The sequence below is a fragment of the Anabrus simplex genome, chromosome 8 (assembly GCF_040414725.1).
Source record: "Anabrus simplex isolate iqAnaSimp1 chromosome 8, ASM4041472v1, whole genome shotgun sequence".
Classification (NCBI taxonomy): Eukaryota; Metazoa; Arthropoda; class Insecta; order Orthoptera; family Tettigoniidae; genus Anabrus; species Anabrus simplex.
The window spans coordinates 215531278-215547281 of record NC_090272.1 but is presented as its reverse complement, the minus strand read 5'-3'; the positions used below and the strand labels follow the sequence as shown (position 1 = coordinate 215547281).

The window sequence follows — 16004 nt, the reverse complement described above, 5'->3', positions numbered from 1 at the left end:
TGTTTATTTCATTCTCCTGAATCTGCATCCTTTTCCCTACATGTTCCAACTCGCAAAACCAGGATTAATCCACACCGACATATTCCGTATTCCTGCTTCTCTCTTGTTCAAAGTACTTTATTTATCCGCATACCAACCCTCCTCAACTCTCTATCTTCTGACAGGAACTTCGGCGTTTTTTCTTCGAATGCCTCCTTTAACCGATTCTTCCTTAACCTAACCTAGCTCATTTTCTTTACATTCCTTTTTTCTCTTCTCAATGCTTTCCCCTCTATTGTACATAATGTGATGTTTATTTTTTTACTGTACTATACCGTTACTTATGTGTTATATCTGTATTTATGTTACTGTGCCTAGCTACAAGTTCTTCTCTTCGTTTTACATTCAATCTTTAATTTTCGTTTCTTTTGCCTTTATGTTTTGATGTTAATTGTGTCTCTACAGTTATTCTGTTAGTTTTTAAATTTTTCCTCTTTTTTTTTTACCATTAGATGGTTTATCCTCATTGTTCTTCAACTTATTTTTTTATGTTTGCATTGTGCTCTTCCATTGTAAATATATTTTTCATTGCGGAACTCTGTAATTCGGCTTCTCGCCGTCTTGGTTTCCCAAATAAATAAATAAAGACATATTTGTGTCGGTGCGACGTAAAGCAAAATATGAACATTAAAACCAGAATAATAGTTAACACCACCTTTCCAATACTTATCTTTCCTATATTTAGGAAATAAACATTAGAACAGGCGTTGTAAGATGGGACATGTTTCGCTTAACAGTCGTAAGCATCATCAGCCAAAAATAAATGAGATTTATTACTTGTAAAGCAAAATTGTAAAAATGCTTTACATCACACCAAGCCACTTTCTTATCATAGTTGTCCTTGGATTGCAACCATCTTAGAGGTGTACTTGGTGTGTTAATGCCATTTGTCTTTCATTAAGGAAACAGATTTGTTTTAAAGTAAGCATATTGGTTTCTCTTTTAACATTAATGAAAAAGTATCCAGTGTTGCCAACTTAGCGGATTTTCCGCTAAATTTGGCGGAAGACTGTAGGCGGAGAAATATATCATTTAGCGGACAGCGGATTTTTTGGCGGAATTCTAGATTTATTATAGCGGAATTTAGTGTTTTATCTATTTTACATTCTTTTTAATTAGTTCTCCCGTCTGTCTTCAAGCTATTCCGTATTTAACAGGAGCTAGCAGTCACATGAGGAAAACATGTTATTTGGATTTGATGTTATGAGGTCATGGTATCATAAATTTGTAATGCGTGGGGAAAGGTTACTTATCTCTTAGTTAGCAAATGACAGATAATGAGACAGAGAGTAACATTTATATTTATGCTATGATGGAAGACTGTTTAATGAACTGGCCTGTTCTCTGTGTGTGGCCCTTGACATAGGGGATTCACCTAGTTTGCATCCGGCAGTAAAACGTCTACAAGTTTTAGCTCACCGGCTCGCAGGCAGGGGGTTAATCCCAGTGAAACTCACAGATCAGGTGAGTGCATTATTACTTTTATTATTATTCCCGGCTCCAGGGCTAAATGGTTAGCGTGCTGGCCTTTGGTCACAGGGGTCCCGGGTTCAATTCCCGGCATGGTCGGGAATTAACCATCATTGGTTAATTTCGCTGACACGGGGGCTGGGTGTAAATGTTGTCTTCATCATCATTTCATCTTCATCACGACGCGCAGGTCGCCTACAGGAGTCAAATCAAAAACCTGAACCTGGTGAGCCGAACATGTCCTGGAACACCCCCGGCACTAAAATCCATACGCCATTTCATTATTATTATTATTATTATTATTATTATTATTGCTCATTATTTGAGATCGGATTTCTTGGCGGATTTTTAGTAGTATTTAGCGGATCTTGAAAATATAAGTTGGCAACACTGAAAGTATCTGACCACATTGCTTGGAACTCTCAACATTCATAGTCAACTTTCCGTTTCTTCCTAGGATAACTTAATGAACACACAGTCTAACTTTGTGGTGAAGCCGAGACATTACACACACTGGCCCCTAGCCTAGTTCAAGAGATCATACACAAGTGTGCTACAAGTGTTGCTAGTATTGCAGCATCAGTGCATCCTGGTCACTACTTCTTGTATTAACACACAGATCAAATGCATATATTTGAGGATATTTCAAGGTTTAAATATGCCATATTTGGAACTGACTTCATTTGAACAGTCAGGCTAACACACATGCAAAGGCTAGCATTGTGATTCTGAATGAATAAATTCTTGGCCTAAATTCATGATGCCTTTGCTGGCAGGGCCTAGTGCAGTGCACTACGTCTTCTGGTATAGGCTAGAGCAATTTTGTTACTTTCATAGATCTGTCTGTCATATCCTTGGCTTTGACAATATGAAAGTGACAGATATGAGTGATGCTAGCAATGCCAATCCTTATGCAGCCAGTCCCTGCTATGAATGGTGTGAAAATGTTGCTCATAGGGTCGGTTGGTGCATGCATTTCAGTGGGCTTGGCAGACTGATATGTAATAGCAACTCTGGCTCAGTGAGGAAAGCAACGGGAAACTACCTCACTCCTCATTTCCCTAGTACACCTCTTCAGTGATGCCCAGTCCATCTATGACAGCTGATGGCAGAGCTGTTGAGGATCCCACCAGCGGCATCGCTGACGGACTGAACATACATAGGCCCTACTTAATTCATGAGAGAAACTACAAAGAATCTATTCGATACTTTCACTGGGTAGGAACAGGATGCCATCATTTAACATATTATCAACATCCACATTACCAGTATACCAGTATCTTCTTTTTGGTTAAATTTAGTATTTGTTTGTGGGCTGGCAAAATTAAAGCAAAGTAACATACAGCCCATATGCTGAAGATCACTGTTCAATATATATTAATTGATTACACTTTTCGTTCCTTTCTGTTACTTAAGTCCGGCCCTGCGGTGTAGAGGGCAACACGTCCATCTGTCACTCGGCAGCCCTGGGTTCGATTCCCGGCCCGGTCAGGGTTTTTTAATTGTAATGGATTAACATCCCTGGCCTGGGGACTGGGTGTTTGTGACGTCCTCACGCACAACATTCCACACTACCGCCATTCCAATTACATGTAGGTTCATACAATATGGTGCCAGTAGGGGCAAAAGATCCACATGGGTCGACGCCCCAAACATGCAGCATTTTTTTTAAAAACACAACTCTTGAGAGGGTTGTTCAGAATCCCTTAAATTGACTACAGCTTTCAGAGGGAACAATGATGATAATAATAATAATAATAATGCTGATGGATGCTGTAGTTTATGATCAATGCTGCAGAAGGTTAGCATTTCATCCTGATGTAAATCATTTGGCCCAACGACTTTATAGAATAGCAACAGAACTACTGCTAATGATGTTACTGGTTTTACGTCCCGCTAACTACTTTTAGTTTCTAGAGATGCCAGAAGAAATACTGCTCCTATTTTCAAAAGTGAATTCCAAATAAGAAACAAGTTTGAAAAAACATCCACTGCAGTTATAAAACTTTCATAAGCTATCTGAGATACACCTCCCACCCGAGTCAGTATTGACTAGATGGTGTATATAGACTGAAGCACATTCAGACTAGCGTCTACTGTGACTATTTGCATAATGCAAAGAGAACTCTCTACCCTGAATACTCTTGAAAAAAAAAAAAAAGCTAGCAGTATCCTGGCTGCAATCAAGGTAACTGAGGTGCAGGTCTCCAAATGAAATCCATTCACATCAAGACCCATTTCAGCAAATTGTCATCAACTATACTTAGCCTAGAGAAGAGAGTTTCAGCAAACTGTCATTGACTATACTTTGCCTAGAAAAGAGAGTTTCAGCAAACTGTCATTGACTATACTTTGCCTAGAAAAAAGGGGGCATCCAATGAACATGCCATCAGATATTATTACTAATTATATTTTATAATAATTTTAAATGGTTTTCAGAGAAGCTGAAGTGTTGGAATTTTGTCCCACAGGAGTTCTTTTGCGTGCCAGTAAATCCACCAACACGGGGCCGACATATCTGAGTAGCTTCAAATACCACCAGACTGAGCCAGGATTGGACCTACCAACTTTGGTTCAGAAAGCTAAAGCCAGCAGTGCCTTAACTATCAGCCACTCAGCCCGGCACCATCACAGCTGGCTCTATTTACCAGGGACAATACACCAAGTGATATGGGAAAGTCATATAAAATAAAGTAGAGCCTAGAAATCCAGGACTAACATTCATTCATGAAATCTGTGATATTCCTTAAGGGAAGGGTAGAAAACAGCTTTCAAGGTACCAAGCATCAAAAATGTCATTGCTGAAGGATTGTCTTTTGTAATGTTAAGAGCTTTCCTTTACTTTAAAATATTTCTGTGGATAATATAAATCTTTGTTGACTGAAAATTTGGCAAAATATTTAACAATTTATGTAAGGCAACTCCAACAGAAATGAATATAAAACTATGATAACAGTAAGGCTAAATAATATTCTTGTGTAGAACAGAAAAAAATATGCAATTAGCCAATTACTTAACTCATTTCTATATTTGGAATAACCACCACCAACATAACACTTGTTTGTAGTCTACTGACCAATTTATAAGAATTAAAACTTTAAACAGTTTTATTTCCTGAACATAGCAGAAAATATTAATATATATTAAGCAGTTCAGTACATGCATTTGTAGGAAGATACCTATGATGCATTCAAGAGTAAACTCGAAAGCACCTCAAAAAGCTTCTCATTAATCTTGCAAGTTCAAGAACTGTGGAAGGAAACAAATAAATCCTCCCCCATGTTCATACTTGCTACTTTTGTAGGCTAAACATCACAGCATAGAGACAATCCAAAAAACATTTTGGTTAAAATATGTTGGCAATATAAACCAAGCAGTTACCTCAAGGCCTTGAGACCCTCATGAAACATCTTGGCTTTGGCATATCTGAAGTCTTCCTAATCAGGTAACCATGTTCTCTCCATTCCTTTCATCAGAGGTGCTGTACATGCCATTGTATGTGCCTCTAGTAGTATATTTTTCATCTTTTAACTACTAACTTATTGTGATTCCAGGCAACAGGACATTATTATTTATGTTCTTGGTTTAAATATTGATGACCCTACAGATCCAAATCAGATCGCCCAAATGAATGGTCTACCACAAGAGATGATCTCGTATATAACTTTGCTGGATATGCGATGTTCTATTCTACAACAATGATATATCTGTCTATGAAACAGCACTATACCTACTGCACATAAACAGTTTTCTTTCAGCATAAAAGTAAAGGAATAAGTGATAAGCTACCTTGATGCCAGTATTTTTACCCAGTCATCATCCTCATTGTAGTCTTCTTCCAGTTCTCCAGTAGTAGTAACGGAATCAGATTCAGAATAAAGTTCTTCCCATGCATCATCATCCTCATTCTTGTTCATGTTCTTAGAAACACAACACTTTTATAAAGAACATGCTATGGTTACCTACCAGCCAACATCTCTCAGAATACTAAATTTCTTCAGCATGCCATTGCCTTGTTCCACGAAGCCCCTATCTGAGGTTGGCACTGCTTCCACTAAGTAGTGCCACACACTTTACATTCATTGTTGATTGATTGATGCTTGTTGTTTAAAGGGGCCTAACATCTAGGTCATCGGCCCCTAATGATATGAAATGAGATGACAAATTAAAAACCCAAAATTCTCCACTGACTACAATTCAAAACATGAGGACGAAGAATGAATGGATGGATATGAATTTAAAACGATCAGTGGAGCCGACCCACAGTGCCTCACATGCACAGAAGCTGGCGTAAAACAATAGTATTACTAACCAAGGGACTGCTTGTATAGCACGATACTGAATCGATGCTTGTAGTCGAAAGGAGTCCAAAATCCAAGTCATCGGCCCCTCATAATGGTACTTATCGCTAGAACAGTAGAACCATGGTATATGTCATGTTGCGGTACTAATCAAGAGTAGCGTAGACTCGCGGTATTCCACACATTATGGTACTACACACAGGTAATGAAATTCGCACATGTATTACAGACCTCCTGTGTTTCGCACATTGCGGCGCCATTTACAGGCGACACAAACCTATGGTGTTCATCATTCATCACCTAAGTGTACTAATCACAGGGACTCGTACTATCCTGTGGTGTTCCTCATATAGTGGGTACTAATCATAGGCATGCCAGAACCATGGGTTACGTCATCCCATGGCGACACTCATATAGTGCTACTATTCACCAGTACTGTAAAAGCCATCACGTTCTCGTTTGCTACTAATCGCAAACCTATTTGGTACACAACAGTTTTACTACGTGCAAGGAAAAGCGACCCATGGTGTATCACCCGTGTGGGTATTAATCACACGGAGTTTCATGGTTCTAATATGATCATCCCTTGGTTGCCCCTTTTAGTCGCCTCGTACGACAAACAGGGGATACCGTGGGTGAATTCTTCGTCTGCGTCCCCCACCCACAGGGTGTGTTTGGTCCGCAAGAGGTATTTTATTTCCCTCCAAGTTCGCCGGCAAGCTGGTTAGGACCCCCCCCCCTATCCGCCAGCGGGGACGCGCCACGTGGGCGTATCACCTCTCCCCCTGCTACGCCAGCATAGTAGGTTCGTGGACATTCATTGTTCTCTTCTGACCTGATTGTACTAGGTTTATAAGTCACAAGGAACTTTCATTTTCATGCCTTTCAAGGCATTTTTCATCCTTTAGTCTGTATGCTTACACCTTTATGCTAACCAATTACCAATAATTTGAGCCTCCATCCCTTCTCCCATGTTATAAAAAATGTACTGAACACTAGACATGATATAAGCTTCTGGGCTTTTGCCGTGTCAAGAAAACAAGGCGAAATCCTTTAAGTTTCGTAGAGAACTTTGCTCCGCATCTTCACAAGAAAATGTTCACTGTTCACAAGAAAGACTTCTCCAATAATGAAGGCTAGAATTTAAAAAAGGTTTATCGTTGGTCTATAGTAAATGGATGTTCATTCGTCACCAGATGGCTCACTGTACGCTAGCACATACATGGCGACACATCTAAGCTCCAATTAAGATGGTGAAGTAACAGCAAGTCATCAGACAAAACTGGGATGAATGTGGTAGAAGAAATAAAATACAGTCAACAAAAGACTCAAAGGATAGAAGAACAGAATAGAAAGAAAGTATGCAGAAAAATCAGAGGATAACCAGTCTCAGTCTCAGTCTGGAGGGGGACATAGCAGGTATACACATATTATGAATATATGTCACTGAACACATAGCCTGGAATGAACCATATGGTGATGAGTAATGTGCAAATTTTGGAAAACAACGAAACGAAATAATACTGAAAGGACACCTACATGAATCCTTAAAGGCTGGCAACCATGTATTGCTTCATAGCCAGTGTCCCTGTCTTTTACATACTTCCACAGCTACCCGTATAATCCTATACCAGCAGTGTTTAATGTAGGTAAGAGCTTGAACATCTTGGAACACATCATGATCCAACAATATGACGTGCTTAGCTATACCAGATTTGTCTACCCGGTTGAGACGGATATTCCGTTGGTGTTCCCTGATATTAGTACCAATGGACCAGGGTGTTAGGCCAATGTATACCTTGCCGCATGTACAGGGAATTTTGTACATCCCAGGGTGACAAGAAGTTCTAATTCATTGTGCTTGGTGTACAAAAACTTGTGTTACATCATGCAATTTATACCAGCCATTTCTGCTATACTTCTGCGAGTGGCTGACAAGTGAGTAAAACAATACAGTTTCACAGCAGGTCGAGGGACTGCATGCTTGACGTCAACTTTAACCTGCACTCCGAGCTAGCTCAGGGATATCCAGCAGGTACGATTTCAGAACCTTGCAATTAGATCTGGAGGCAAATTCTCCACATGCTATCCTCTTATAGTATAACGAATGTATCAATTAAATGTCAAGGTAGGTCTTGGCCTGTCTAACCTAATACTCCCCTTCTTGGCATTAATCCAATTATGAGATCACACGTATGTATGTTTAATTAGTTTCATAGCAGCTTTGAAAATAGCCAATACAGATACAAACTGAAAGAAAATTTTCAATCTTAGCAATTGCTGGATGTAAAAGCCATTAGGAATGCATTACTGAATGACGAATGTGGTGATGATTCCAATGATGGCAGCAACATGGACAAAGAAGAGCATAATAGTCAATCCGTTTTTGTAGCGTCACGCTGACACAGATAGGTCTTATGGTGATGATGGGACAGAAAAGACTAGGAGTGGGAAGGACACGACCGTGGCCTTATTTAAGGTACAGCCCCAACAATTGCCTGGTGTGAAAATGGGAAACCACAGCAAAACCATCTTCAGGACGTCCAGCGGTATCAAGTGCTTGCGCTCACATGCGATTCCGCGCTAATACAGACACTGCTCTCGCACGACACTTTTTATTTTACCAATTGCTTTCCGACACAGATAGGTGTTATAGCGATCAGTAGCGGCGATTAAGAGAGGGGGGGGGGGAAGCGCAGACGCTGCCCACTTTGTGGGGACAACATAACATCTTAATTCCATTTTAGCCGGCTGAAACAAGGAATTATATGAATTTATAAAAAATGCAATTAGTACAAGCCCTGTTACCTTATCAGCTAATTTTCATTAATTAACAAAATTATTAGTGGCAATACGCACAAGATGTCATTCGTCGCAGCTAACCAAATTGCAGAGAGCTACAGCAAGTAGTGGAGACTTTGTATATGCTGTGAGGAAGAGTAGCAGCAGTATATTTTTTTTGCTAAGGTCATGGATACTCGTTAGTCTGGCAGTCTCTTTTGAGGCTGTTAGTTTCTTAGTGTATAGTCAAATACTAAATGATTTTTAATTCTATAATCTCGTCATACTTCTATTTAACTGCAATACATATGTAATATTGTTCTTTGGTGTAAGTTTTATTGTACAGTATTTAATCAAAATCAAAAAAACTATTATTACCGCACTTAAGTTAGTGAACTGTCAACCTTTACCTCTGTCAAAATTTGCTCAGAAAACATTTTTAAAATGACCATTTTATACCTTCTTTCAGTTTCCATGAACACCTCCCTCGCTTTATACTACAAACCCAGGCACGTTTTGTTTCTGTACATTTCTTTGCCCCCCTACTTCTAATTACCAATCGCCGCTACTGTACAGGACAGAAATGGGCTAGGAGGGGGAAGTAAGTGGCCGTGGACTTAATTAAGCCCCAGCATTTGCCTGGTGTGAAAATGGGAAACCACAGAAAACCATCTTCAGGACTTCCGATAGGGGGGTTCAAACCATGACACTACGTGCTAGCCAAGCTAAACATTTAAACTCCTGTGTAACTGATGCAATTATGCTGACAATATTGAAGATTTACCATGTAAATAAACAGATTAACAGTATTTACATTTTAATTTAGAGCACCCAACGAATCAAATATGGATTAATATTATATAACTAGCACATATGAAGGTTATGTTAGCCGGGCGGTCTATGAAAATGGCAGGGCGGTGTGCCCATTAAAAAGGTCCTAGGGAGAACACTGCCTTGGTAAGAATAGCAACACTGAATCTCACATATTATGTTACAATCCTTGTAGGGCAGTCTATATTTCCAAAACCATGCACTGCCAGAGATGTTGCAAGATGTTAAGAGCTCTTGGTGGCGCTCCCGTAGGCAGGCCACTGTTGGGAATCATTAGAAATTATTGAAAAATGTTTTTCAATACCTGAAGTAGCAGATAGGGGAGATCTTTATTCTACACTTGCTAGAAACCCACCATCCCGGCCCAAATATTTTCTTACTTATATAGGAGAATTGAAACTAAACAGCATGAAAGAACGAACTGCCACCATTATCTCTGTCCCTATTGGCCAGCTCCAATCAGCTGTGATCGGCTGTAAAGAAGTCTGTATTTATTTTCTCGCTAGAGGTCACATGATCAGTGGCCACAGAGTTCCCATGTTAGGTGAAATTGTATTCCCTGCCGTAATTAAGGCACATTTTTGATCATTCAATCTCTATTGCAAAAAGTGTGTAGATGAACATAAATTGAGAGACTTTCCTATAATTCAGACCAATGGTCTTGTCACTAGATGGACCTAACCTATCCAGCCCAATGGTTTTTGTAACTAGCCAGACCTAACCTTTCAAGACCAACTGTTTTGTCACTAACCTGACCTAACCAATCCAGACCACTGGTTTTGACACTAACTGGACCTAACCAATCCAGCCCAATGGTTTTTGTCACTAGCCGGACCTAACCTATCCAGACCAATGGTTTTGACATTAGCCGGACCTAACCAATCCAGACCAATGGTGTTGTCACGCAAAATACTAGAAGCCTAGGGCTGCTTTGTGGCTCTGATCTGGGTGTTTACGCCCCCAGACCCCCTTTGCTTGCGCCAAACCCAATGGTCTTGTCACTAACTAGACGGGTATGATGCGCATAGGTATCACCCAAATAACACTATAAAATTTGTCACAAATGGAACATAATAATTGCTTTTACACATATGAAGTGAAAAATCTCTGGCAAATTAAGAAATACCGTCGTTATTTGAGAAATATGAAAACAAGGCTTGTAGACAGGACTGGTTTATGTCGTACTCCGCTGCTGGTGCCGTCTTTTGTTACTTTCTTCAGGTCCAGGGCTAGCACCGTGGAATGGGAGTGCTATGTCTGTAGATTCTCATTATCTTTGTCCATATGACTAGAGTGGCCAGTTCAAACAGCAAAATGGAGGTCAACAGAAAAATAGCATGATCCCTGGACCAATAAATATTTTTATTTCTGTTCGAACGAAAGTAGCTCGATCCCTGGACCAATAAATCACCAGTCCACTGAATTTTTCTTATGTACATTGGCCATACCATTTTGTCGCCTATTAAATATTGTATATCACGATACAATTCATGAAATGATGTCATTGTCAAGTGAAGCAATGAAACAAAAGCAAAGAACTTCAGTGAACACAGATATCACACACGAAATTGTTGAAAGTGTAAGACAAAAGACATACGTGTCTCACTGTGAGCGCAACACCAAATGTACTTGTAAAGTGGTAAAGTACGTATACATAATATTATCCAAAAATCAAATATTTCTTAATTTGCCAAAGATTTTTCACTTGATATGTGTAAAAGCAATTATGTTCGATTTGTGACACATTTTATAGTGATATTTGGGTGATACCAATGCGTACTATACCCTAACCAGACTAACCAATCCAGCCCTACGGTCTTGTCACGAGCCAGACCTAACCTATCCAGACTAATGGTCTTGTCATTAGATATTCTTAGGTTGGCAGCTCTGTATAGCTGCTTCAGAAGTCACTAACCCGCTCCCGTGTTGTTCATATAAGATCTGTTACATCGTCTGAAGCGCACTATATTGTTTGTTTAATGTCTGTGACATTGTGCGAGCCGTGCTATATGCAGCCCGCTTGCGGAAGAATTACCAAGCTCTTGCTTCCCATCCGAGATCGATTTACCATTGCTTCCGATTAATAAAATTCTAACTAGATACATTTCAGTCTTTCTTCTTTTTCTTGTGTAATGTCTTCTTAAGAACTAACAATTACAAAGGTTCCTGCTACGTACACAGTGGTAAGAAAATGCAGCATCATTTAGCAATAATAAAATATAAAGCAAACCTCTTAACAAAATTTAACAGAAAAGACACTGAACGCAAAGTAACATGCAGTGGTGCAGAAAATAAACTAGAGAATCATGATAACAGCCGAAGTCAATATTAATTTATAGAATTTCGACAAGCAGTGGCACTTAAAAACATGAAAACTGTAAATCAATTAAGAGGCTTGTCAATAAATTAATTTAAATTCAAAATCGAATTAACTTATCGCAAGACGAATGCTACAATTAAGCACGTCACGAGTTTATATTAGCAAATGACAGAAAATATCTACTACAATTATCAAGAGTTAAAATCCTGAAGCTGAAGATCTCCAGTTAAATGTTTTCATTTTCATTTCCAAAACGGAACACATACAGAGAAAGAGATTAGCTATTATAGAATTACAATAATGCTCAATAATATATCCCGAAGTTAATAATATTAAAGGCGGTTTAAGTTCAACTGTTATCTCAAGAAACAGAAAAAATTCCATATCATTATAGCTGCACATAAAATAATGGGAATATGTGAATGTCAAGCCTTCATCAACGAAAGCCACACCATGCTAATCAATAAACGCAAAATCGGTACACATTGGTAACATTACCAATTTGCACACTAACCTAGAAATAAGGTTAGGTAACTATATACGTACATCACAAAATCGTTCGATATACGAGCCAAATTCCACACGCTAGATACCTATTCAAACAAAACATGACTAGAAATACAAATATACAAACACACTGAATGACCTCAACAATTGCTAGCTTGTAACCTGGCATCAAGGTGGCACTATTTATTTAAATTGACAAAACTAGGGCAACGAGTTTCCTTCCGAACAATGAAACCTATCCTTAAAACTATGTAAATACTTAATATAAACTAATGTCACTTATGCGATGCTTTATAATTTGAACACATCTTTGCAAGAGGTCGGTTAATTTTTTGTCCTACATCTATTTTCAGCATTACGCGCGAACATTGTAATAGACATTTTACTTACATTCGATGCATCGTACGGTTTAGAAGAACGCGTTTTGTTGTTCCGCAAACTGCTACTTCCTTTGGCCATAGTTTTTCACGAAAAAAACTACCATTTGAAATTTTCTTTAAACAACATTCCGAAAATACACTATCTTGTCAAGTCGGCCGACCTGCCTGGGAAATATGGCGGCAGTAGCCAATATTCTCGTTGGCTGGATTTCACACGTGATGCTTCAGGCTACCGACCAGCATACCCGCTTGCGACTGAAACATTATCGCATCAAAGTGCGCAGTATTTAGCAAAGAACACCGCTACTAAGGCATTGGGAAGATGGTTCACTCCCGGTGTTCATGTATGGGACCAATCGACTATTACGATGATTAATCAAAAGCAAACGTAACACAGCACCCGTATACATGCAAATGTATCGACCCCCATTAAATGACGAAAGCCCTCCTGCGAGAAATAATGGAATATGTAGCTAACAACTTGAAACAATACCTTCATAGAGAATAGAGATGAGAAGGTACATATATCATCTGCCTGTGTAGCTAACACAGACTGTTAATTTCATCTCAAGTCGCAGCCTGGAAGTTGGAAAATGCTGATCCCGAAGATTTTAGGACCAAGTCTGTATCTCTGATTATATTGCTTTGAGGAGCTTCTGTTTTCGTTTCTTCTCTATCTTCTCCCATTACAAAAGCTTTACCAGCTACTTCAAATCCTAATTGTTTGGAGGTTGAGGATATTTTTCCTCCTCTTTGTGGGGAAAAAGAAACAGATTTCTTTCCAATGTCATATTTTAAACAAATCATCACTCTCATCATCACCATCATCATCGTTGAGTTACAAAAACTCATGTGAACGTATGGTTAAATGACTTGCATAATCAATTTGTATACGTCAACAACACAAGATTTAAAAAAAGACTTCTGGCCATAAAGCGTTCACCCTTTATGTTCCCATTTCCTTCAGGTGATATCACACTCGGATGCTATGTTATATTTGGAATTTAAAAATATATGAGTATAAGCCAAAGGGCAAAATACGAAAATTAGTCACAACATTCAGGTTACCATGGCAACAACGTTAACGCAGCTGTCTTTCATTTCATTTGCCATGGAAATATCAAAGAAAATGTCAATATAAAGATTCCACTGAATTTCTGGAAACCTCGGTTTTTAACGCTTTCAAACAGACCTTTAACTTTTGAAAAACTACAAAGACATATAATCAAAAATCTGTATATTTAACAAAGAAAAATAGATAACTTTGAGATAAAGTGAAGATAGAACTCGAAGACTGCCAATACCATGATTATTATGTTTCCACTTTATTGTACACATGGAAGCCTTCACACACCTTGATACATTCACCGACTTAATACATTGTTCCGTTCCGTCCATAACTCAGGCTATGAGCGTTAGCGCAATTTCTCTTCAACTCCTACCCTTGCTGGCATCTGGTGAACAATATCATAAAGCAAAAGAATAAATAAATGGATAAAACTGAACATTACGTACTTTGTTTCCGTATGATGTAACACAGCCTGCTACGACCACTCATCCCTTGAAACTTCATCACACCGACACATCTGGCCGGAGAGAAGGCGTCATCCTCCAAGGGGTCCATCGTACCCATAACGGCACGGAAGAAAGACTTCTGGTACCGGTAGCTAGGTTGGTCTCGATTCTTATTCTGAAAAATACATCTGCGTCCTACAAAGTAGAGAGTCACCGAGTGCTTGCCTTTCTTGTAAGATCCACTAACACTGAGCTGAAGAATTAAATTGAGTTTATCTACACATCCCACACGACAATTCCTTGAAAACTTTCTAGCCATATATCCACTCTTGTACGTCAGAGAAAAATGTTTTATGGAAATACGACCCGGACATAGGGGAAAAAAATACAGATCAGTGAAATTGTTTGGCTGGCATGCGTTAATTTCTTATGTTTTATCAGTCATAAATATTTTAACACAAATTTACCATTTAATACTCACAAGAGCAATGTTCCATACTATCAAGAATTGTTCAGGGTTGGGATATTATTAATCTCTAACATCCTCAAGAAGGACGTCACCCAAGTACCGGTAGGGGATTATGGGGTACATTGAAAAATACAAGTTTTTTTGTCAAAAAATGCTGTCCAAATCAATATTTTTATTTAAACTTGATTTGTCTGAACGAAATCGACTTTCAACCTATCAGGTCGTGTTACGTACCTATAGTACGTGTTGAAGAGATGTTAAGTACAGAACAAAAATGCCTAACCGGACACCAGTGGGATACGAACTCACAACCCGCCGATTTCGAAGCGGTTGCTCTACCATTGAGCTAAGGTTGCTAAGGTCATAATTATATATTCTTCAACACGTACTATATGTACGCAACACGACCTAATAGGTTGAAAGTCTATTTCGATTACAATGTCGTCGTGAAAATTCAATATTCATTCATTTGTCTGTTTTATGCCATTTCTATACAACCTCGTAACACAGTTATTTGTAAATTTCGATCAGGGAAAGCGGTAAACATAGATGAAAAACAAAAACATTGCACTTGCTTCATTGTAACCTCACATCTGGGACATATAAGGGGCACATTGAAACATCCTTAGCAAAATAATGTATAACATCAAAAATGAATAATTATAGGCATTTATCAATCAATCAATCACTACTGATCTGCATTTAGGGCTGTCTACGTATAGCCTAAGCGAGCGACAAGAACAGACGTATTGTGTGGAGGGTCCCGACAGCATCGGTAGATGCAGAGTGGGTTGTTGTCCCATAAGCTCTGTACTCTGACCGGCCAACCGAGCAGAGAAGAGGTGGTAACGGCTCTACTGTGGCTCTACGCCTCTGCATTCGGGAGACGAACCTGGGGCACAGTGCTGCATTTCTCGTCTGGTCTCACCCGTCGGCTGTCCTGAGAATGGTTTTCCATTCTCCTGCACTAAGGCAAATGCCGGGACAGTTCGTAGTATACGCCACGGCCGCCTACCCCCTAACCTTCTCCGCACATCTCCTTCACCGCAACAAATCTCCCGGCCTGAGAGACGGCGTCACCGTCTAAGTGGCCTGGCTACCCCTTCAGGGGTACTTAGTAGTCCCGGAAGTGAGAGAGGGGAGTGCTGGAGGGCAGTGCAAGAAAGAAGCGAAGAGTTTAAGGAGGATGATTGGTGTGGAACAATACAGGGCAGTTACAGGAAGATGGGAGGTAAAAAAGAAAAAAGAACAAGTGAAAGTTGAAGGAAGCAGAATGGAACTGGGAATGAAGTGGGAGTTGATGCTGACAGCAGCGGTGAGTATAGTAATGCTATGGATCCGGGGGAGTTGAATTGAATCCCGGGCCGATCTCCAGTGGAATTATGAGTTGG

The 16004-nt window shown here is 39.4% G+C and overlaps 1 protein-coding gene across 2 annotated transcripts in view; it reads right to left on the bottom strand.

The window, feature by feature from the left end:
- Positions 1–12860, bottom strand: part of LOC136878997 (nuclear pore complex protein Nup153) — a 155852-nt gene extending 142992 nt beyond the window's left edge. For both annotated transcript variants that reach the window (XM_067152672.2, XM_067152673.2), the window contains exon 1: positions 12640–12860. In XM_067152672.2, the coding sequence (XP_067008773.2) occupies positions 12640–12708 (69 nt within the window). In that variant the 5' untranslated portion in view covers positions 12709–12860. The remainder of the gene's footprint in view (positions 1–12639) is intronic.
- Between the last annotated feature and the right edge of the window lie 3144 nt (positions 12861–16004).